The sequence below is a fragment of the Jatropha curcas genome, chromosome 9 (genome assembly GCF_041381405.1).
Source record: "Jatropha curcas cultivar XTBG-Jc1 chromosome 9, XTBG_Jcur_1.0, whole genome shotgun sequence".
NCBI lineage: Eukaryota > Viridiplantae > Streptophyta > Magnoliopsida > Malpighiales > Euphorbiaceae > Jatropha > Jatropha curcas.
The window spans coordinates 24,694,355-24,719,617 of NC_143159.1; the positions used below are offsets into that span (position 1 = coordinate 24,694,355).

Here is a 25,263-nt window from a genome sequence, read left to right on the forward strand (position 1 = left end):
TTCAAAATATGTTCCTTTCTACTTTAGTATTCAGTAATAGTTGAATTAGTGAACTATTGGTCAACAGGCAGGGAGCATAGTTATGACTCAAAAGGAAAAGTTGAAGGCCAAATGCACTGGAACTGGAAGCCTGCATGCTTTTGTTTTTGTTTATTGCGCATAAAACTTTAATTTTGAATTCTAGCAATAAAGTATTTGACACACGCTCCAAGTCACCGCAGATAGCCATTTGCTTGTGAAGCTGAGGTGACTGTGCCAAACATGCAGGTTGCCATTTGTAGTCCAGCTTAAATACTGCAGAACCGCCTTCACTAGAGCCAGCAATCAACTCTGGGGTGTGTATTTCAGGAAAGTCTTCTGATTTTAAAAATGTCCTAAATATCTGCACATTGATACAACTTGTGTCAGAAGGATGTTTAGCAAGTAGAAATGCCAATTATTGACAATAAAAAAAATTCAACAAAAAGAAAATACATGTTAGAGAGAGAGAGAAAGGGATAGGTCAGGGGTAGAAGGAGAGGGCAATTGGAGTTTATGCCTGACACAGCTCTACACTGCTCTAGCATATTCATTACCAACAATTTTCTATTTTCTTATTCCCTCTAGCATAATGTATCATACAATTTCTTTTTCTTTTTTTTTTTTTTATAGCCAATTAAAATAGGGATATTTATTATTATCATAATTTTTAAGTTTTACAATGTATGTTATTCATATATACTTATTGTTTAAATATTAATAATTTATTATCATAATAAAATATTTAGTCCTTAAAATTTTTAATTGAGTTAAGATATATAGAGTTCCGATATTAATCCTTGTAATAATAAATCTATATAGTAGATAAGTTATTTTGATATCAGGATTCCTATTACCAGCTATAAATCTATATATATATATATTGAGGTAAGGGCACAATAAAAGCGATTTTAAAGGGACAAATTATATATATATATATATTAAAACAAAATCCAAAATCACTGTTCATAGAATAGTGTTATACCAATTTAACCAATTTTTTTACAATTCCTATTTTACCCTTCTTCTTTGTACCGGTCATTTACAGACAAAACACTACTACATATTCTCTAAATTCCAGTGACCACAATCTCTTCCTTTTTCCTTGCAGACTTCACCTTCTATTCTTTTCTATTTCTATGAACTGCTTCTAGATTATTCCTCCTTTTTTTTGGTAATGTTCATTTTTATTTGCATTTAATTCTCTTTTTAATTTGTATTGTTTTCTTTTTTTTCTTCTGTAAGAAACTTAAAAATACTTGGGCAGAAATTTCGGTTTTTCCTTCTTTTCACAATGAAATTGAAATTAGAGAAATCATTTTTTTTTCCTTTTGCTTTGCATGAAACTCATCTCTAGATTTCTTGCTGGATTTTATATTTGAAATTACTGCATATCCTCAATATGTTCATATTCATTGATTATGAGTTAATTAGATTCTTTGAATACTTATATTTAATTTTTCTTTGCTGTATCTCGATGCATTTGATGGTCTAGAATTGGGAGAATTTTGATCTTGAACTCACATTAACGAAGCTTAGACCTAAATTTTAGTATTCAGGGTTTTAATTATCTAAATTATTTGTTATGGTTTGAAATTATGAGTGTATGTTTGTTTTATGGATTTCTGTTTGAGGATTTGATATTTATAGTGAAAGTCTGTTTTGTTTGGCTATTGAAGTTTTTTCCTTGAGCTTTTTATGATTGGAGATAATTAATAGAGTCAACAGATAATTACAGTTCCCATTCAAAAGGGAGCTGATAATTTCTGTTGTAGTTGTACATAGATAGAGTCCTATTTATGGTTGAGTTTTGTATGTAGATAGAGTTCTTCTGTAAACAAACTCTGCTGTATATATCTCTAACCTTACACAGTAATGAAGACGCTTCAGCATCAATATTATTCTTTATGGTATCAGAGCTTAACTCTCTAACGAGAATCAGTTTTTTTTCTATCTTCTTCTTTCCTTTTGCTTCTACAATAGACTTTCATCATGTCAGAATCACCTAGCACACCATCTATTGTGCACTCCTTCGCACCTGGTGCTGCCAACGTTGTTCCCCCATTACATCAAATTATCACCTTTAATCCAGCCTCACAACTGCCAATCAAACTTTCCGGTAGTGCAAATTTCTCCACATGGAAGGCACAAGTTCTAACTCTCATGTGTGGATATGACCTGCTTCACTTTCTTGATGGTTCTATTTCCCCACTGTCTCAAACTGATCCTGATTTTAAGGTCTGGTTTCGACAAGACAATCTTATACGTAATGCCTTAATAGCATCCGTAGAACCCACAATAGCACCGGCTGTTGCTTCATCCTTGAACTCGAAGCAGGCTTGGGATCATCTACATACCACATATGCCAACAAATCTCAGACTCGTATCTTCACTCTTCGAGACATTCTGTCCAAAATCAGTAAAGACAGCAAATCAATCACTGATTACTTGAGAGAGATACGCTCAATTTCAGACGAGTTAGCTGCAGCTGGTTCTCCGATTGATGCATCTGAGCTTACTGTCAAAGTACTCAGTGGACTGTGGCCGGACTATAAAGAAATTAGTGCTGCGATTCGTGCCAGAGACACTCCTATCAGTTTTGAAGAGATGCAAGACAAGCTTGCTGATCATGAACTTTTCCTCAAGCATGAGGCAGCAAAAAAACCAGCAGCTCCTATTACGGTTCAAATTGCACAATCACCTCATGGGAATAATTTCAGCTCAAATGCATCCGGATCACGTTTCAACCGTCGTGGGCATAATTCATCAGGCTCAAGAACCTCTACTGGACAGTTCCGTCCTCAGTATTATGGCAATCTCAGACCATTCAGCAATAATAATCAGCGAGTTTTCCAAGGACCACAACAACAATCGCAAGGTTGGAGGCCTTCTAATCGGCCCAGAACTCAGTGTCAGTTATGTGGGCGTTACAGACATATAGCATCTGACTGCCGTTCCTGTTCTCACAATCATTTTGAAGCCAAAGCCATGTTTGCTGCAAATAACACTCATGATTATAATCCATGGTTGGTGGACAGTGGAGCTAATCAACATGTCACGGATACTACCATGAATCTTGTGCCTCCGCATGAATATACAGGCTCCGAATGTATCACTATGGGCAATGGTAACAGTATTCCTATCACCCATACAGGTTCTGTCTCTCTTTCTACACCCAACCGCAATTTTTCTTTATCTAATGTTCTTTGTGCTCCTGACATTAAAAAGAAATTAATTTCTGTTTCAAAGTTTACTAAGCAAACAAATACATCCATTGAATTCTTTCCCCATTATTTTCTTGTGAAGGATTTGAGCACGGGGGCACCTCTGGTTCGCGGGATGAATAAAGATGATCTGTATGTGTGGCCGTTTCAACATTTCAAGTCTGTCCAGTTTTCTACCAATTTCGCTGCGTCATTACCAAGTCTTGAGGTCTGGCACCGTCGTCTAGGTCACCCCAATGTCCGTACTCTTAAGTCAGTGATACATTCTTATTCCTTGCCTTGTGTTAAGTTCAACATGTTCTCTTCATGTAATTCGTGTCTTTGTAATAAGAGTACCAGACTTCCATTTTCGCATAATACATTAACAAGCACTAAGCCATTAGAACTTATTTATACGGATGTTTGGGGCCCCTCTTCAATAGAATCAATTGATAAAAAGAGGTTTTAGGTCATTTTTGTTGATCATTATTCGAAATACACGTGGATTTTTCCTATTACCAAAAAAAGTGATGTTGCACCCATATTTTCCACCTTTAAATCAACTGTTGAAAATTTCTTTGAGCTCAAAATAAAAACTGTTTATTCTGATGGAGGGGTGAATACTCAGGTCTTAAAAGTTTTCTTTCTTCCACTGGAATTCAACACATGGTGTCACCACCATACACACCTCAGCGTGTAGCTTAGGCTGAAAGAAAACATCGTCACATAGTTGAAACTGCCCGAACCTTATTACATCAAGCATCTCTTCCGTACAAATTTTGGTCCTTTGCATGTGCCACAGCTGTGTTTTTAATAAATCGTCTCCCTTCGGCAACCCTTGCTTCTCACTCACCATATCAAATTCTTTTTCATTGTGATCCTTCTTTCTCTCAAATACGTACATTTGGGACTCTGTGCTACCCTTGGCTCAAACCATACACTAGTCATAAACTTGAACCGAGATCGCGTCCATGTGTCTATCTAGGTTTTTCATCCCAATATCACTGCCATCAATGTTTTGATCCTTTCGCCTCAAAATTATTTCTTGCTCGAGATGTGATTTTTTTGGAACACATTTTTCCTTATCAGACCATATTCAAAGATATTGAGTCCACTATAGATGCTACTACTTGGTACTCTCAACATCATGTTAATAATGAGCAGAAGTCTAGTTTGCAATCTGACCTCACGTTGAATGAGTATATACCAGTGCCACTTTCTGTTAATAAGACAGCAGCTCCTTGTCGAGTGGCCACACCTACATCTTCATCTGCTTCAACCGTTGTACATGAGGGGTCTTCAGAATCCTCTCCATCTCCAGGTACTACTTCTTCCTCACCTTCTGTCCCTACTTTGGATTCAATTGTGTCAACTTCTTCTGGTCATACATCCCCAACAGTAACTCCCACTCCTGCTAAACCCACACGAATGGTCACACGGTCACAGCATAATATCTTCAAACCGAAACAGATTTTTGACTATCTTGCAGTTGTTCCACATCGCAATGTTCCTACCACTGTTAAACAGGCCCAGCATGATGCTCATTGGCAACAAGCCATGAGGGATGAATTTGATGCTTTGCTTCGAAATCAAACTTGGGAATTGGTTCCCAAACAACAAAATCAAAATGTTGTTGGGTGCAAGTGGCTGTTTCGGATTAAGTATAAAGCGAATGGTGAGCTTGACAAATACAAGGCACGGCTTGTTGCTAAGGGATTCACTCAGCGGCCAGGTATTGATTATCACTCTACATTTAGTCCAGTTGTTAAGCCTGCTACGGTTCGATTGGTTTTAACTATAGCATGTCAACAAAATTGGCCCTTGCGTCAATTGGATGTTAACAATGCTTTCCTTCAAGGGAAGCTTGATGATGAAGTGTATATGAGTCAACCGCCTGGCTTTGAAAGCTCAACTCATCCAGATTATGTCTGCAGACTACATAAGGCTATTTATGGTCTTCGGCAGGCACCGCGAGCATGGTTTATGTCCTTAAATAATTTTTTGCTCAGCTATGGTTTTATTGGGGCCAAGTCTGATAGTTCCTTGTTCATACTTAATCGGTCAGGCATTATCATCTACCTTTTAGTATATGTAGATGATATTATTGTTACTGGGAATTCTAAGACTGCTCTCTCTCATATGATTACTGCTCTTGCCAACCGTTTTTCACTTAAAGACTTGGGTGCCTTACATTTTTTCCTTGGAGTGGAGGTGTTGCATAAATCTGAAGGGTTGGTTTTGTCTCAATCCAAATATATTTATGAATTACTGCAGAAGTATAATATGCATAAGAGCAAGGGTGTGCATTCTCCCATGTCCAGCTCAGTTACTTTTCGGTTAGATGATGGCTCGGCTGCTACAGATGTTAAACAATATCGTGAGGTTCTGGGAAAACTACAATATCTGTCATTTACGCGACCGGATATTAGTTTTGCAGTTAATAAATTGTCTCAGTTTATGCACTCACCGACAGTTATACATTGGCAAGCAGTAAAGAGAGTACTCAGGTACTTAAATCATACAATGCAGTATGGGTTACTACTGAGACGTTCTTCTCCTATGACTCTACAAGTATATTCCGATGCAGATTGGGCTGGTGATCCCCATGATCGTTCCTCAACATCTGGTTATATCACATATCTAGGAACCTCTCCGATTAGCTGGTCCTCAAAAAAACAAAGAACAGTTGCCAGGTCTTCAACCGAAGCTGAATACAGGGCTGTTGCTGGTGCAGTTGCAGAGGCAAATTGGATAATGAATTTGCTAAAGGAACTTCATATAAGATTGGCACAAGTACCCACTGTTTATTGTGATAATGTTGGTGTCACTTATCTTTGTAAAAATCCGGTATTTCATAGTCGGATGAAGCATATTGCTGTGGACTTTCACTTTGTCCGAGATCAAGTTCATCAAGAGATTATTCGGATTCAACATGTTCATTCAGCTGATCAACTCGCTGATTCATTAACCAAAGCACAGCCTAAAAAACTTTTCTGTCATCAGTTGTTCAAGTTAGGTGTTGTTGAGTTCACCCCTAACTTGAGGGGGCATAATAGAGTCAACAGATAATTACAGTTCCCATTCAAAAGGGAGCTGATAATTTCTGTTGTAGTTGTACATAGATAGAGTCCTATTTATGGTTGAGTTTTGTATGTAGATAGAGTTCTTCTGTAAACAAACTCTGCTGTATATATCTCTAACCTTACACAGTAATGAAGACGCTTCAGCATCAATATTATTCTTTAATAATTAGATCTGTTATTTCTTCTAATTGGGTAGTTTGGCAACAAATCATGCCTAGGGATTTCAATGACTGAGCCCGGTGTTCTCCTTCTTTCATGGAATCATGCATAAAAGGAATAATTACTTTGTTTGTTTACTTTGGATAGATTCTTTGCATTACACATAAAATAAGAAGAAATAAAAAGCTATTCAGATTTTATAATTAAACAAAATAAAAAAAATGAAACATGTTACCTGAACTGCAGAAATTAGGAGCAGCAGGAGTTTCGTGCCTCCCCAAAAACAAAACAATAAGTGCTGATGTAGAAAACAAAATTAAAAAAGATGAAATTTTTAGTGCTTTAAATAATGAAACATAAGGTCCTTGACAATATGGGTTGCTGCATCTTTTGCTTTCTCTTTTATATTTCTTTAGTGTATGCTATCTTTGCTAACTCGAGAGTTGGCAGTGTTTATGCCATTCATGTTGTTACTATTGTTGAGATATTTAAGAAGCATAGTACATTCTTTGTTTCTTTGATTATCACAATCCAGGTATTCTCTTAAGAGCAAACCAGCTGTTAAGAGCATTGAGATGTTTTCTCCCTTTCTCTAAAGCGTATTTGGTTTCTAAGAAACTGGAGAAAAGTGAAAGAAAGTTTGTTTTGACATTGGAGTTCTTTGTTTTTTTTGTTGGATTTTGGTTGCCAAAAGGTTTTAAGCCTGACAGTGGTTCCACTGGAAGTGTTTATATGGCAAATTTGTTTTGGGTTTTTGAAGTTATTGTTCAAATAATAAATATTTTAAATTTGATTTCATATTCTTTTGATTTCCTGCATTTTCTCATCAATCAAATAGGTATTCCTTCAACTTTTTTTTTCTATAATGTCCATCAATTTTTTTTTTTATCTTTAGCTAAAAATTTAGATTTCTGAAGAATCAATGATTCTCTAATTTTTACCTTCCTCACCTCTCTCTCTCGCGCTCTGCAATTATTTCTTTCTGGGTAGTTATTGAAGAGATAACGAAGGCAACTAAAATATGTGTTTTCAATACCATCAAACAGAACTGAAATGCTAATGACAGCTCCTATTATTTATTTTGTTCTTCTGCTTTTTTTTTTTTTTTTTTTTTTTTAAATCTGATATTTTTTGTTTGTACATATTTGAAGACAACAAGATCACTCATTACCTTAAACATGATTTCATAATTTATTTGAATGAAAAACTTTTACGTTATAATTCTGGAAATCTTATTTTTTTTTCATGGCTATGCAGAGTCTAGATGTGGATATCATAGACTGTGTTCACATGACTCATCAACTAGCTTTTGATCATGCTTTCCTTGATCACAAGATTCACGTCCATCTCCTCCTATATATTTCTACTTTTAGCTATTTTAAGTGATTTTCTTTGTTGTTATCAATTTTTTTTATGGATAAGCTTATCAAACTGTATCAGCACTCTTAAGCAAATTATAATACTTGTTTAGCACTAATTTCTTTGAATTTCTATCCATTCTATGTATTTCTTCAATGATAAAATTAAAATATATGGAAAAAATTATGACTAAGTAGTTTAAATTATTTTTTTATAGTTCGAGTACCAAAAGCTTTTTCTTTGAAAGGAAAAACTTCAAAATCTAAAGGTATAAAAATGAGTCTTTTGTAAAAATTTAGTAATTTTTATAATAAGAAATAGTGAAACAAAAAAACCTATCAAATGAATATTTTTTTTTTCCATGAAAAAATATATAAAAATTTGAATACACAATAAATAGTAATTATATCAATAAAATTAGTCACTATATCGATAAAATTAATTTGAATCCGCAGCAAAGCGCGGCTAAGTTTGCTTGTTCAACACTAATTTGCATGTTACCCTTATCGTTATAATTTTTAATTATTATTTAGTTTATATTTTATTATTATATATTCTATAACACTTCTATTTACAATAATTATTATATATTCGTACTAAATAATCTTACGCTTATTAAAAAGTAGTATAGTCTATTATCAAATCCATTGATGGGTATTACAGCCCACAAGGCAAAAAAAATATAAATTATACTTAAATCATTGCATATTGAACGCATCACCCTACACTCCTTAATTGGGTTTTGGGATTTATTGGGTTCCTGTTCTTTTAAAGGTCTTTATGTCTAAAGTTTTGTACTTTTACAGTGAATTTGAATGGAAAAAAAAAAGGGAAAAATACACTTTATGCTATTTATTATACTTCTTTATGTAAAAATTATTTTTTAATAATATAAATAATTAATTTATATTATTAAAAAACTAAAATTATTATGTTATTAAATGAATTATAAAAGTAGGATAAAGGATATTGTGTTCTTTTTAATAGCATTTAATAGCATGAAGTATACATTTTTGAAGGATTTATTTATTCAGCGGTCCAACAGTACGGGGAAACACAACAACTAAATAGTTATTCTCACTCAACCAAAGGAACTAAAAAGTAATTATTTTATATAATATATAGTTTTTAGAGATAATATTTTTATAAATAATATATTCTCTTTGTTTTGTTTTATTTTAAGTGTCATTCAAGAGCCTTAAACAAAGTCACTTAAAAAAATATTTTTTTAATCTAATTTATTTATTATTTGAAAAAATTATAACATTATATTTGTTCCATAATACTTGTTACATTTGAGAAAATAGTTTATTCTCAAATATTTATCACATTTGTGGTTTTAATAAGTAATAATTTTTTTTTCTATGTTAACCTATGATCAATAATTATTAATTTAGTTTAATAATTTTCTTAGAGAATTAATATTAGATGAAGGGTAATATAGTTAATTTACTCAAAAATAATTGTAATTTAGACAAAATAGTTTTCTTAAAAATTTAAATGTGATAAGTATTATGAAATGGAGGTAATAATCTCGTTATTAATCAAAGTTAAATTTGAAAACTGTATTATTCTTCGATATCTGTACGTGTTAACAATTCTTGTAAATCATTGAATTGTTTCTTTTTCCTTTTTTGAAACTATTCCTTTTATCTTAAATTATAAGTCGTTTTTTGTTTATTATTTTTTGTCAAAATATAATCGTTTTAATAAATATTATCACAAGTGACTATTTTTTTTAAATAACTATTCACAAGTGAATGATGACTTATTTACAGTGAATGATGACTATTCACAAGTGAATGATGACTTATTTACAGTAAATGATGACTATTCACAAGTGGCTATTAGTTTAAGATAAAAAATAATTTGATCAAATTAATTTAGAAGAGTTAATTGTTTTCTCTTGTGCAAAAACTTTAAATGACTTATATTTTGGGATAGAGGGAATATTAGTATTACCTCTTGTTTTTCTGTTTGGAATAAAAAAAATATAGATTTCAATTTTAGGAATTCAGTTTTATGAAATTGAATATAATTACACCAAATTTCACAAAAATAGGTGAAATTTGCGAATGAATTTCACAAAACCAAACAATCCAATATTTATGAGAAAACTACCCTTCTTCTTTTACAAAGTCAATTTTTTAATTTTTATTTATTTAACTTATTTATTGTATCAAATTTGACTAAAACTATTTAAAAAATTTATATTTTTCAGAAAAATATTTTCTTATTATTTTATTTTTTATTTTAATATTTCAAATCTTTTATTTTAATATTTTTTTTTACTATTAAGGAGAGAGATTCAAGTTAAATATATATTTATCATTAAATAAATGCAATAATTTTATTAATATTATTTTTATTTTATATACTTATTTTCATAAAAAATATAAAAAATTATATAGCATAACATAAATATAATTGGTATTTATTTTTTATTTTCCATCTTCGCAGACGATGAGAATTAAAAAACTGTACTACTAAAATGGATTGTGGTTCTGCCACCGGCCAGCAATAATTGTTGTAGCTGTAAATACTAAACGATAATTAAAATAAGGGGAAATTATATTTCTATCCATATGTTTTTGACGTAATTAACTATTAATAGCATATAAAATATTGGCTAAAATAGCTATTAAAGGACTATTTCTATTTATAAGCTCCAATTTTGGTGGCTGCAAAACAGAAGGCAAAAGAGCATGGTGACATTTAGGTAAATTAATTATAGGTCCATCGCTTACCTTAGGGTCTTGTGCTTTTAATGCAAGCACCACTTCATGCAATTCTTCTTCAATCACAAACTTTTCTTCAAGCTTTCCAAGGCTCTCTGAATTTAAGTCATTGCAAAGCACAACCTTAAGCTTATCTTCTTCATTCAAATGAAGCACTTTTTCAGTCAATGGTTCAATAACATCTATGCCACAAACAGAAGAAACATCATTGGGAAATTTCATGGCATCATAAACATTAAATTTAATCACCTCACCATCAAATTCCATAGTTAATGTCCCCTCATACACATTTATCTTAGTTCTAGCGGTACTAAGAAAGGGTCTTCCAAGCAGTAAATTACAGGAATTAGAAGATTTATCATCCTCCATATCAATAATATAAAAATCTGCTGGAAATATTAAGTTATTCACCTGAACTAACACATCTTCCAACACTCCCTTGGGGTAAACTATAGATCTATCGGCAAGAACAATAAGTATCCCAGTTTCTTTTAAAGGGCCAGCATTTAGTTGCAAATAAATAGAATAAGGCATTACATTTATTGATGCTCCTAAATCACACATAGCCCTATCAATCCCGAAATTACCAATTTGACAAGGTATGGCAAACATACCTTTGTCTTTGCATTTTTGGGGTAATTTTCTTTGAAGCACAGCAGAAACATTTTCTCCCACATCAATATACCCAGATAATTTCTTTTTATTAGTGCACAACTCTTTAAGAAACTTTGCGTACCTGGGTATTTTCTTGATAGCATCGAGTAGTGGAATATTGATTTCCACTTTCCGGAATATGTCAAGAATTTCTTTCTCTTCTTCTTCCCTCTTAGACTTGGCAAATCTTTGAGGAAAAGGGGGCTGAATCTTCAGAATTTCAGACTTCTCCAACTCCGCACCATCGGTTGGCTTGACCTTCTCTACTTCTTCCTCTGGTACCAAGTCACGTACACAATTTTTTTCTGTTGGAATTTCCAGCTCCTTGCCACTCCTCAAAGTAATTGCATTTGCATTCTATTTCGGATTCAAAATAGTTTGAGAAGGTAACTTACCTTGAGACTCTAACTTACCCAATGAAGTGGCTAATTGGCTAACTTGGTTCTCCAAATTTTGGATGCTAGTTCGTGTCTCTTGCTGAAATTGCATAGTGTTAGTAGCAAGTGATTTAACAATGTCTTCAAGAGACATACCTGAACTAGAAGACCCATGATCAGGTGCTGGCTGCCTATTCTGAAATTTTGGAAAATTTGACAGCTTTGTTCCGTAGCTCAAATTTGGATGGTCTCGCCAGCCCGGATTATAGGTGTTTGAATACGGATCATATTTCCGTTGAGGACCTGAAAAATTTCCCATTGCATTGGCTTGTTCTTGACTTTCATCTTGCAAAGTTGGACACATGTCTGTAGGATGTCCAGTATAGGCGCAAATTCCACAAGCTTTAACTTGCTGCCCTTTTCCTACAACTAAATTCTGAACCAAAGATGTTAAATCATTAATTTTATTTTCAAGAGAAGAAACACTTACCTCATTAATATTTCTCGAAGGTTCATGGCGAGACCCGAATTGTTGAGAATTTGCAGCCATCGTGGAAATCAATTCCCTTGCGGCTTAGGGAGTTTTATTATCAATTGCTCCACCACTTGCTGCATCTATCATTTGCCTCTCCATAGGTAATAAACCTTCATAAAAATACTGTATTAAGGCTTGATCAGAAAATCCATGTTGCGGACAGCTTGCGCACATTTTCTTAAATCTCTCCCAATACTCATGTAGAGTTTCATTATTCTTTTGTCGACTCCCACAAATATCTCTTCTAATGCTGGCAGCCCTTGAGGCAGGAAAGAATTTATCTAAGAAAGTTCTTACCATTTCTGTCCATGATGTAATAGATCCGGATGGCAAATAAAATAACCACTCTTTGGCAGAATCGGCTAAAGAGAAAGGAAAAGCTCTTAATTTTATTTGTTCCTCAGAAATTCCATGGGGTTTCATGGTAGAGCATACAACATGAAATTCTTTTAAATGTTTGTGAGGATCTTCATCCAACAAACCTCTAAAAGTGGGCAATAATTGGATCAAACCTGATTTAAGCTCAAATGCAGTCTCCAAGGCTGGGTATGTGATGCAAAGAGGAGTTTGATTAATTGGAGGTGTTGCCAACTCCCTTAATGTTCTCTGATCAGCCATCTCCTCTTCCGGTTCAAACTCACCTAAACTTTCAGAAAGTTCAAGAACAACAGTCTCTTCTGGGTGTGAAGTAGTTGTAGGAACTTGAGGATCAATTGTTTGCTCTAGAGTTACTATAGCAGCTGTAGACAATTGTTTCTTCTGCTTTGCCTCTTTTCTCAATCGTCTAGCAGTTTTCTCGATTTCAAAATCGTATTGGAGATCACCTGTACTATCTGATCTGGTCATAAAAAAAAAATATAATTAATTAACTCTAGTCCCCGGCAACAGCGCCAAAATTTGGCCGGTGTCGAATCCGCCAAAATTAATAATCTCACTACCAATTTAAAGAGCTTGAAGAAAATGGTGAGTAAGGTCGAAATCCACAGAGACTAGAGATTAAAAATATTATTTTTAATACCAGAAAGTAAAAATGAATTATGAATGGCAGGATTGGAAAAATTATTGAATCTAGCAAAAATAGTAATTTAAAAATGGGAAATTCAATTGGAGAAATATTTCCAGCCAAGGTCAATCTTGTACTAGTTCTTCGTGTTGATCACTGAATTCAAATTGACTCATTAACATAATCAATAAATTGGTTATGGTTACCAAAAATGCTTTAAACAACCTAGTCTTTCCGTAGTAACAGAATAAGCAAGACAACGCGTTTTGATTAATCCCTTACCAAATACTAATTTTGACACGCGCCTAAAATTAAAATATATTGGTAGCATTAAGAATAAGAAAGACCCAATTCAATCTAATAAACAACATGTGTAGTCTATTCAAGAAGATCGTTTATCCCTTTAATATAACTTGAAAATCTGGCTCTAAACAAGCTATATTAATTGCTACAAATTGTTAACTCAATCAAACAATTACGGATTTGATTGTATTAACTAGCACCTGTCACTCTAAATTAATCAAATAACTGGCCATTTACTTAATTAAATAGAACAACAATATCCATCTAAACCATTAATTGCAAGAGATAAACAAATATTGAAGAGTTAAATGAGTAAAAAGAAGAACAATTCTCACAACACTTCGGTAGAACTAGCACTTGATTAAACCTTAAGCTGGAATTGAAAGAATTTAGCCACGTATGGCCATTTCCAAGCTTACAAACTAAAGAAAAGAATTATTAACTCAAAACTCTGATATCCCTACTAATAGCCCATCTCTCCCTTTTATAGAAGAGAAGAGAAGACTATTTCAAAGGAAACTGAAAAAATATATTTACAATCAAATCAAATCCAACAAAATAAAATCCCATGATCCTCTCTATTCTTCAAAACCTTTGAATAAATCTTCCAAAAAGAATCCAGCAGCTCCTCATCCTCTGACTTAGTGATTTTATCCCAAAAAGGCAAATAAATAGAGTCAACTAATACTTGCATCTATTTAATCACATAGACCAACAAACCCATCAAAAATACCAAATTATATGACTAAAATAGTTACATTTTCATAGGTTATTCGGCACAAATAATAAACCCATCAAATTCCCCCACACTTAATATTTGCTTGTCCTCGAGGAAAAACTCAATCTACACAAAAGGAAATTCACCCAACTCTTCACAACTCTTATAAGAACATCCTTAGAAAAGCAACCTTAATTACAAAAGTAAAGTTGAGTTGAATATTCAAATCTGAAATCTATGGAGAATAAAGAATTGAATTTACATTCTTTCAAACATAATAGACTAGGCTTGAACTTTGTAATTTTTAAACATGCAATTTAAATTCCATATCAATTAAACCATTGCTTAAAGAATTACTTGTTAAACAGCTTGGTCACAGAAAATCATTGCAATCACACACAAAACAAATAATGCTGAACTTTTATTTATTTATTTATTTATTTATTATTATTATTTTTTTTTTTTTTTTGTGCTTGAACATTTATCAATTGCCTGAGTGTGTCATCATTGGTAACCCGCTTGCGGGTACTTGGAGTCACAAACTCAAGTGGCTACTAACACTACTCTTTGCCCAAACTCGGACAGCGGAGTACCTTGACTGCTCAAGTCTTAATTTAATTACTTGCTTTTTTTTTTTTTTTTCTCGGTAACCTTAAATTCAAAAGTAAACACACACATACTCATCTCCATACCCAAGCCGTTTATACAATAATTGGAAAAGCAATGGATGTGAATTATGATCAAGCAATTCAAAAATTTAACCATGATTCATTCAAGCCTCATATATTATGTCAAAAAGAATAACTAAATTCAATAATTTATTCTAAATGGACAAGAGATAATAGCTACCAAATTAACTTTACTTAAGTAATTAAGAGGCTTCTCTATTGAATTCAAAGGGCTGTTCTAAGTTAAGATAAAATTCCCTAATCATCAGAATTTCAGCTACCCAAAATCAATATCAAATTCAAGCAAATATTAGAACAAATTACTCACATTTTAACAAGACCCAACAAAATTGCTGCTGATTATTACAATACCCAGTAAAATTTAACCAAAACAATTAGCAATTGAACCCAAATTACAGCAAAATTAGAACCCTATTTCATATTAATGATTTTTCTAGCTCAAAATTTCCTCCCCCACACTTAAATTACATTGTCCCAATGTAATACCCAACACAAATCCAAGCAAATAAAAACAGAAATTGAAATTTATGTCCAAGAAAACTTACCTGAACTGCTGGACTTGTGATCTAAAACCAAAACAGGGGACGCATCTATTGGGTACAAAACCTTCGAACACTGCGACTAGAAGAAGAGGGAATGGCTCCGAAGCTACTGATTGGGCTCTATTTTTGCTGGCGTTGGGCGATCTGAACAGAGACTGAACAATCTCTACTTCGCGTGGAGGAGAGAGTCTGGGAGTGTCGGCTGAATGAAATTCACTTCTCCTTTTCTTTTCTTTTGTTCTCACCTTACTCACGTGCTGTATATATGAGTCAAAAACAAAATAGGAGAACATAATATAATAAGAAAAAGCCCACACTTGACACTTATAAGGCCTATTAAAATCTCATATTCCATTAAACTCTCCCAAGGAAAAATCACGGCTTCTGCATCCAAAAACAATCAAATTGGATCAGTTTATTAAAGAAGATGACTAAAAATAAATAAATAAATAAATAAATAAATAAAATAAAACAAAAAGAAAATTTTTTTTTTATTCATTTGCTCTTTTATTTTCAAACTTCCTACTTTCAAACCTGAACTTTAAGAATTTCCAATGATATTTCCTCTGTTGCTACTCGAAATCCCTCATAGAATGGTTTCAATCGGTGCCCATTAACCTTAAAAATTTTATTAGTCTCTAAACTCTGAATTTCCACTGCACCATAAGGAAAAATATTGATAACCACAAAATCCATCTTGACCTTAACTTTCCTGGAAACAATTTCAGTCTTGAATGATAGAGTAAAACTTTCTGGCCAATTAAAAATTGCTTTCTTGAAATTGAATTATCATGAAAGGCCTTAGTTTTCTCCTTGTAAATCCGAGAACTCTCATAAGCATCATTTCTAATCTCTTCCAGCTCCTGTAATTGCAACTTCCTATGTTCTCCAACAGCATCCACGTCCATATTGCACTTCTTTACAGCCCAATAAGCTCGATGTTCTAATTCCACCGGTAAATGGCATGGTTTCCCAAAAACCATTCGGTAAGGAGACATTCCTATAGGTGTTGTATAGGCTGTGCGATATGCCCACAGAGCATCATCTAAACGCAAACTCCAATCCTTTCGATTTGGACTCACTGTTTTCTCCAGAATTGACTTAATTTCCCTATTCGATACTTCCGCTTGCCCGCTTGTCTGAGGATGGTAGGCAGTAGAAGTTCGATGAGTAACCCCATATTTCTTGAAGAGAGCTTCCATTGTCTTATTACAAAAATGTGTCCCTCGATCGCTAATGATAGCTCTTGGAGTTCCAAACCTGGCAAAAATATTAGACTTCACAAAATCCACAACAGTTTTAGCATTATCATTTCGACAAGCCTTAGCTTCTACCCACTTAGAAACATAATCAACAGCAAGCAATATGTAAGTGTAACCAAAAGAAGCAGGAAAAGGACCCATGAAGTCTATACCCCATACATCAAAAATTTCACAAATCAAAATAGGATTAAGCGGCATTTGATCTCTATGTCCTAAATTTCCAGTTCTTTGACAATTAGCACAAGCTTTACAAAAAATATATGAATCATGGAATAATGTTGGCCAATAAAATCCACATTCAAGAACCTTACGAGCTGTTCTCTTAGGTCCAAAATGACCACCACAAGCATAAGAATGACAAAATGTAAGAATGGACTCAACCTCATCATTAGTGACACACCTTCTAATTATTTGATCTGAACAATATTTCCACAAATAAGGGTCATCCCAGGCATAGTATTTGGCATCACTTTTAATTTTATTTTTTTCATGCTTAGTTAAATCATCAGGCAATGATCTAGTAACTAAGTAATTGACAATGTCAGCAAACCAAGGAGTACTATCACTTAAAGAGAAAAGATACTCATCTGGAAATGCATCATTTAAAGGTAGAGTTTCCTCTGTCAAAGGTACCCGGCTAAGATGGTCTGCCACCAAATTTTCAGATCCCCTCTTATCTCTAATTTCTATATCAAATTCTTGTAGTAACAAGATCCATCTTATTAGCCTAGGTTTAGCTTCTTTCTTCTTCAACAAATACCGCAGAGCTGCATGATCAGAAAACACAATAACCTTAGTGCAAAGCAAATAAGAACGGAATTTTTCTAAAGCAAATACAATAGTTAACAGTTCTTTTTCCGTTGTGGAGTAGTTGCTTTGAGCACTATCAAGCGTTCTTGAGGCATAATAAATAACATGAGGTTCCTTGCCAACTCTCTGCCCAAGAACAGCCCCTACAGCATGATTGCTAGCGTCACACATTATCTCAAATGGAAAATTCCAGTTTGGAGCTTGAACAATAGGGGCTGTGATCAACTTCTCTTTCAATATGTCAAATGCTTGCTTACAGGCTTCATCAAACTGAAAATCAACATCCTTTTGCAACAGTTTACATAAAGGTTGAGCAATATTTGAGAAGTCCTTGATAAATCGCCGATAAAAGCCTGTATGTCCAAGAAAAGAGCGAACTTCCCGTACACTTACGGGGTAAGGTAAAGATTTTATAACATCGACTTTTGCCTTATCTACCTCTATACCCCTAGAAGAAACAATATGACCCAAAATAAGCCCTTGATCAACCATAAAATGACATTTTTCATAATTAAGAACAAGGTTAGATTCTAAGCATCTTCCCAAAACTTTTTCAAGATTTATTAAACATTCATCAAAAGAATTTCCATAAACAGTAAAATCGTCCATAAAAACTTCTATAATGTTCTCTACAAAATCAGAAAAGATACTTACCATACACCGTTGAAACGTTGCTGGGGCATTGCAAAGCCCAAACGGCATTCGTCGGTAAGCAAAAGTTCCAAATGGACATGTGAATGTTGTCTTTTCTTGATCTTCAGGTGCAACTGGAATTTGATAAAATCCTGAATATCCATCTACACAACAATAATGAGTTCTACCCGCTAACCTTTCAAGCATCTGGTCAATAAATGGCAGCGGAAAGTGGTCTTTCCTCGTTGCTGCATTTAGTTTCCTGTAATCTACACAAACACGCCATCCATTTTGAACTCGAGTAGGAACTAACTCACCATCGGGATTTTCTACCACAGTAATGCCCGTTTTCTTAGGTACAACATGAACGGGGCTTACCCACTTGCTATCCGAAATTGGATAAATCACACCAGAATCCAAAAGCCTTACGATTTCTTTCTTGACAACCTCCATCATAGGTGGGTTAAGACGCCTTTGTGCTTCTCTCTTTGGCCTGCTATCTTCTTCAAGCAAAATTTTATGCATGCATATGGATGGACTTATGCCTTTTATGTCAGCAATAGTCCACCCTATAGCATTCTTATACTTCATCAGGACCTGAATTAACTTCTCCTCCTCCTCCTTCTTGAGTTTATTTGAAATAATCACTGGAAGGGTTTCTTCTTCACCCAAAAACACATACTTCAATTGTTGGGGCAGCGGCTTAAGCTCCAATTTTGGTGGCTGCAAAACAGAAGGCAAAAGAGCATGGTGACATTTAGGTAAATTAATTATAGGTCCATCGCTTACCTTAGGGTCTTGTGCTTTTAATGCAAGCACCACTTCATGCAATTCTTCTTCAATCACAAACTTTTCTTCAAGCTTTCCAAGGCTCTCTGAATTTAAGTCATTGCAAAGCACAACCTTAAGCTTATCTTCTTCATTCAAATGAAGCACTTTTTCAGTCAATGGTTCAATAACATCTATGCCACAAACAGAAGAAACATCATTGGGAAATTTCATGGCATCATAAACATTAAATTTAATCACCTCACCATCAAATTCCATAGTTAATGTCCCCTCATACACATTTATCTTAGTTCTAGCGGTACTAAGAAAGGGTCTTCCAAGCAGTAAATTACAGGAATTAGAAGATTTATCATCCTCCATATCAATAATATAAAAATCTGCTGGAAATATTAAGTTATTCACCTGAACTAACACATCTTCCAACACTCCCTTGGGGTAAACTATAGATCTATCGGCAAGAACAATAAGTATCCCAGTTTCTTTTAAAGGGCCAGCATTTAGTTGCAAATAAATAGAATAAGGCATTACATTTATTGATGCTCCTAAATCACACATAGCCCTATCAATCCCGAAATTACCAATTTGACAAGGTATGGCAAACATACCTTTGTCTTTGCATTTTTGGGGTAATTTTCTTTGAAGCACAGCAGAAACATTTTCTCCCACATCAATATACCCAGATAATTTCTTTTTATTAGTGCACAACTCTTTAAGAAACTTTGCGTACCTGGGTATTTTCTTGATAGCATCGAGTAGTGGAATATTGATTTCCACTTTCCGGAATATGTCAAGAATTTCTTTCTCTTCTTCTTCCCTCTTAGACTTGGCAAATCTTTGAGGAAAAGGGGGCTGAATCTTCAGAATTTCAGACTTCTCCAACTCCGCACCATCGGTTGGCTTGACCTTCTCTACTTCTTCCTCTGGTACCAAGTCACGTACACAATTTTTTTCTGTTGGAATTTCCAGCTCCTTGCCACTCCTCAAAGTAATTGCATTTGCATTCTATTTCGGATTCAAAATAGTTTGAGAAGGTAACTTACCTTGAGACTCTAACTTACCCAATGAAGTGGCTAATTGGCTAACTTGGTTCTCCAAATTTTGGATGCTAGTTCGTGTCTCTTGCTGAAATTGCATAGTGTTAGTAGCAAGTGATTTAACAATGTCTTCAAGAGACATACCTGAACTAGAAGACCCATGATCAGGTGCTGGCTGCCTATTCTGAAATTTTGGAAAATTTGACAGCTTTGTTCCGTAGCTCAAATTTGGATGGTCTCGCCAGCCCGGATTATAGGTGTTTGAATACGGATCATATTTCCGTTGAGGACCTGAAAAATTTCCCATTGCATTGGCTTGTTCTTGACTTTCATCTTGCAAAGTTGGACACATGTCTGTAGGATGTCCAGTATAGGCGCAAATTCCACAAGCTTTAACTTGCTGCCCTTTTCCTACAACTAAATTCTGAACCAAAGATGTTAAATCATTAATTTTATTTTCAAGAGAAGAAACACTTACCTCATTAATATTTCTCGAAGGTTCATGGCGAGACCCGAATTGTTGAGAATTTGCAGCCATCGTGGAAATCAATTCCCTTGCGGCTTAGGGAGTTTTATTATCAATTGCTCCACCACTTGCTGCATCTATCATTTGCCTCTCCATAGGTAATAAACCTTCATAAAAATACTGTATTAAGGCTTGATCAGAAAATCCATGTTGCGGACAGCTTGCGCACATTTTCTTAAATCTCTCCCAATACTCATGTAGAGTTTCATTATTCTTTTGTCGACTCCCACAAATATCTCTTCTAATGCTGGCAGCCCTTGAGGCAGGAAAGAATTTATCTAAGAAAGTTCTTACCATTTCTGTCCATGATGTAATAGATCCGGATGGCAAATAAAATAACCACTCTTTGGCAGAATCGGCTAAAGAGAAAGGAAAAGCTCTTAATTTTATTTGTTCCTCAGAAATTCCATGGGGTTTCATGGTAGAGCATACAACATGAAATTCTTTTAAATGTTTGTGAGGATCTTCATCCAACAAACCTCTAAAAGTGGGCAATAATTGGATCAAACCTGATTTAAGCTCAAATGCAGTCTCCAAGGCTGGGTATGTGATGCAAAGAGGAATTTGATTAATTGGAGGTGTTGCCAACTCCCTTAATGTTCTCTGATCAGCCATCTCCTCTTCCGGTTCAAACTCACCTAAACTTTCAGAAAGTTCAAGAACAACAGTCTCTTCTGGGTGTGAAGTAGTTGTAGGAACTTGAGGATCAATTGTTTGCTCTAGAGTTACTATAGCAGCTGTAGACAATTGTTTCTTCTGCTTTGCCTCTTTTCTCAATCGTCTAGCAGTTTTCTCGATTTCAAAATCGTATTGGAGATCACCTGTACTATCTGATCTGGTCATAAAAAAAAAAATATAATTAATTAACTCTAGTCCCCGGCAACAGCGCCAAAATTTGGCCGGTGTCGAATCCGCCAAAATTAATAATCTCACTACCAATTTAAAGAGCTTGAAGAAAATGGTGAGTAAGGTCGAAATCCACAGAGACTAGAGATTAAAAATATTATTTTTAATACCAGAAAGTAAAAATGAATTATGAATGGCAGGATTGGAAAAATTATTGAATCTAGCAAAAATAGTAATTTAAAAATGGGAAATTCAATTGGAGAAATATTTCCAGCCAAGGTCAATCTTGTACTAGTTCTTCGTGTTGATCACTGAATTCAAATTGACTCATTAACATAATCAATAAATTGGTTATGGTTACCAAAAATGCTTTAAACAACCTAGTCTTTCCGTAGTAACAGAATAAGCAAGACAACGCGTTTTGATTAATCCCTTACCAAATACTAATTTTGACACGCGCCTAAAATTAAAATATATTGGTAGCATTAAGAATAAGAAAGACCCAATTCAATCTAATAAACAACATGTGTAGTCTATTCAAGAAGATCGTTTATCCCTTTAATATAACTTGAAAATCTGGCTCTAAACAAGCTATATTAATTGCTACAAATTGTTAACTCAATCAAACAATTACGGATTTGATTGTATTAACTAGCACCTGTCACTCTAAATTAATCAAATAACTGGCCATTTACTTAATTAAATAGAACAACAATATCCATCTAAACCATTAATTGCAAGAGATAAACAAATATTGAAGAGTTAAATGAGTAAAAAGAAGAACAATTCTCACAACACTTCGGTAGAACTAGCACTTGATTAAACCTTAAGCTGGAATTGAAAGAATTTAGCCACGTATGGCCATTTCCAAGCTTACAAACTAAAGAAAAGAATTATTAACTCAAAACTCTGATATCCCTACTAATAGCCCATCTCTCCCTTTTATAGAAGAGAAGAGAAGACTATTTCAAAGGAAACTGAAAAAATATATTTACAATCAAATCAAATCCAACAAAATAAAATCCAACAAAATAAAATCCCATGATCCTCTCTATTCTTCAAAACCTTTGAATAAATCTTCCAAAAAGAATCCAGCAGCTCCTCATCCTCTGACTTAGTGATTTTATCCCAAAAAGGCAAATAAATAGAGTCAACTAATACTTGCATCTATTTAATCACATAGACCAACAAACCCATCAAAAATACCAAATTATATGACTAAAATAGTTACATTTTCATAGGTTATTCGGCACAAATAATAAACCCATCAGTGACTTTCATAATTTACCTTTTTTTTGCATCCTTCTCATATTCAGCAATACAAATTTTAAAATACAAAATTTCTATTATTATGAATACTTTTATGGTCTTATGAGTTAAAGTTTTTTAATATCTTTAACTAATTTTCAATATTGCAACTAAACAAGAAAAAATAAGTCATTTGAAAAATATTTTTTAAGCTTGGAAAATATTTTCCAAATGCAATTATTTTCCAAAAGCCTAAGTTAGGCTAACGGCAAAAATTAACTAATCTTCTATATAATATATAAAATGAGAGTAGTTTGCCTTATATGGAAACCAAGTGTTTTGGATTATGGAATGACAAATGTTAGAATTCTGAATTAAGTTGTTGGACTATTTTTTTTTTTTTTTTTTTATCGTAGAGTTAACCTCCTCCTATTTTAATTTATTTATTGTAGTTTTCATTAAATAACCTCTCTTTGAGAGGAAATAATTTTAGAGTATAACAAAGACGAATGACTTACCAAAACTATTAAAATATGTTTTTAGTTGTAACAAGAGTATTTCGATTCATTCATTAATTATAAGAAAAGACATAAAAATAAATTTAAAAAAAACACTTAATTTTTTCTTATTAATAAAAAAAAAACATAGGTTGATTAGCTTGGTGTATGATGTAGTCTCATATACCAGAGTTAGGTTGCATGGACACAGGAGATAAGATACGACAATTTTTTAAAAAAGTAGGACATCCACATACTTAAAGCACACTACACTAAGGCTCCATTTGTTTCGTAAAATAACTTGTAGGAAAATATTTTCCATAATTTTCAGTTGTTTGGGGCATTTAGAAAAATAAATCAATGGAAAAAATTTTCCTGATCAATGGAAATCAAGTCATTTTTAAGGAAAATGACTTACCATTTTCAATAGCATAAAACATTTTCAGCACTTTAACAAACTTATTTTGACCTTATAAATTTTTATTTTTTTAATTTATTAATCATTGGTAGCCACTACTACCATTCACCATTCACCACCATCGGCCACTGTTGACTTTAAATCACTGCTATTTAGTCTCCCCCAAGATGTTCAATGTTAGCTTATTAAAAGTTGAGACTTCGAAAACCTACGGAAACTTGCCCATCTTAATTCATCTGCTTACACTAGATCAGTTTGGCATCAGCAGTGACAGATCAATAGAACTGTTCCATGTTGGTCACATTTCATTGATTCTAAAGCAAGGTGCAGGTATGTCACAAGGTTTCTTCTTTTTGTTGGTTCCTCTTTGGAATATAAAGTTGAAGGTATAGTGATGTAAAATCCTTTACCCTCAAAGAGTCCAGATACTGTATTGCTCAGTTACGTCTTTTGATTTCACATATTTGCACCTTTAGAAGCTGAAAACTTTTTATGGAATTTCGTATTTCATATAAAAGCACTTTTCAGCTGTTGTTCTATTAGCTTATTAAATGTGTTTGGTTTGTCATGTGACATCACTACTTTGATTTATTGTCTGCTGTTCTTGTGACAGAAAATGTTGTATTAACTGTCCAGCTCATGAGATGGTTTATTATGCATTTTGATTTTGAAGCTGAATTTATACTTCTTTTTAATCTGTATTTTACACGCATGATCTTGAATGAGTATGTTTCTATGTCTGAATGCGTATATGTATATATATAATTCAATTACTATGTTATTAGAATTCATTAATTAGTGGCAGCAGGCTATTCTTTAGTCCTAATTTGGCAGTTGAATTTATGTTTAATTTGGGCCCATTGTCATATGGTAATGGTTATTTCTGACCCTTCAAATCTGCCATGTGGTTGTGCTTGCCAATCTATAAAAAACTGCATTCATAAGTATACTTCTGTCTCTGGATTTACTTCATAAAGGACCACTGATATTGCACTATATTTCAGGTACCTAGATATTGTTGGTTTAGAAGAGCAGAAAATTAAGGAAGAGGAGGAAAATTCTGCAGAGAAGGAAAATCTGCAGATTTTGTAAGTGTGGAGAAATAAATATTCACATCTCATTAATGTAAATATTTATACTAAACTTATTCTAAAGTTTGTTCACCAACCTTCCATAAGTCAAGGAAGTTTATTCACTAAACCTACCTAAAAGCAAGGTAGTTCACCTACTTCTTGACTTCAATAAAGTACAACAAAATCTAAATGATTTTAACAAAATACCTTCAAAAACTATCAACAACACTTGCATCAATTTCTTTAATGGAGCTGTAGCTATAACTTTAACACTCCTCCTTGATGCAAGAGTTGAGACAAACACCAAGTCTATTCCTAAGAAATTCAAATCTTGATTTTTGCAATGCCTTGGTGAAAATATCTGCTGTTTGGTCTTCAGAACTGCAATGAACAATTTGAATTTTATTTTCCTTTTCAGCTTCATGCATTGCATGGTACTTGATTTTTGTATGCTTGGTTTTTCTATGGAAGATTGGATTCTTAACCATAGCAACAGCTGATTTGTTGTCACAAAGTATTTTAGTTGGATTCTCTTGATGAAAATTCATAATCATCTTCAACTCCTCCTCCATGGCAGCTCTCCACTCAGACAATTTTAAGGCTTCATCCACCTTAGTTGGTTCAAGTGAGACAACATTACATCTGCTGTAAATTTCCTCTAGGGATCTGGTCCCTCTACTTGCATAATCATCTTCATCTGATTCATCTTCATTATCAACTGGAAGTTCTTGCTCTTGCTGAAAATG

The 25,263-nt window shown here is 33.7% G+C and overlaps 1 protein-coding gene, 2 non-coding genes and 1 pseudogene across 4 annotated transcripts; 2 read left to right on the top strand and 2 right to left on the bottom strand.

The window, feature by feature from the left end:
• On the bottom strand, window positions 1–22,545 carry LOC149493882 (uncharacterized; annotated as a pseudogene). Its single transcript, XR_016322690.1, has 5 exons — window positions 18,698–22,545; window positions 16,211–16,741; window positions 11,610–12,164; window positions 10,570–11,489; window positions 1–382 (listed from the first exon to the last, which is right to left on the bottom strand). The product of XR_016322690.1 is annotated as an uncharacterized LOC149493882 (transcript).
• On the bottom strand, window positions 12,139–15,689 carry LOC149493883 (uncharacterized). The gene is made up of 2 exons (XM_089726517.1): window positions 15,385–15,689; window positions 12,139–12,964 (listed from the first exon to the last, which is right to left on the bottom strand). The coding sequence occupies exons 1-2, from the start codon at window positions 15,672–15,674 to the stop codon at window positions 12,166–12,168; spliced, it is 1,089 nt and encodes a 362-aa protein (XP_089582643.1). The 5' UTR covers window positions 15,675–15,689; the 3' UTR covers window positions 12,139–12,165.
• On the top strand, window positions 12,272–12,378 carry LOC149493884 (small nucleolar RNA R71). The gene has a single exon (XR_016322759.1). It is a non-coding gene; the product is annotated as a small nucleolar RNA R71 (small nucleolar RNA).
• Window positions 20,578–20,684, top strand: LOC149493885 (small nucleolar RNA R71). The gene has a single exon (XR_016322760.1). It is a non-coding gene; the product is annotated as a small nucleolar RNA R71 (small nucleolar RNA).
• Window positions 22,546–25,263: the final 2,718 nt, after the last annotated feature.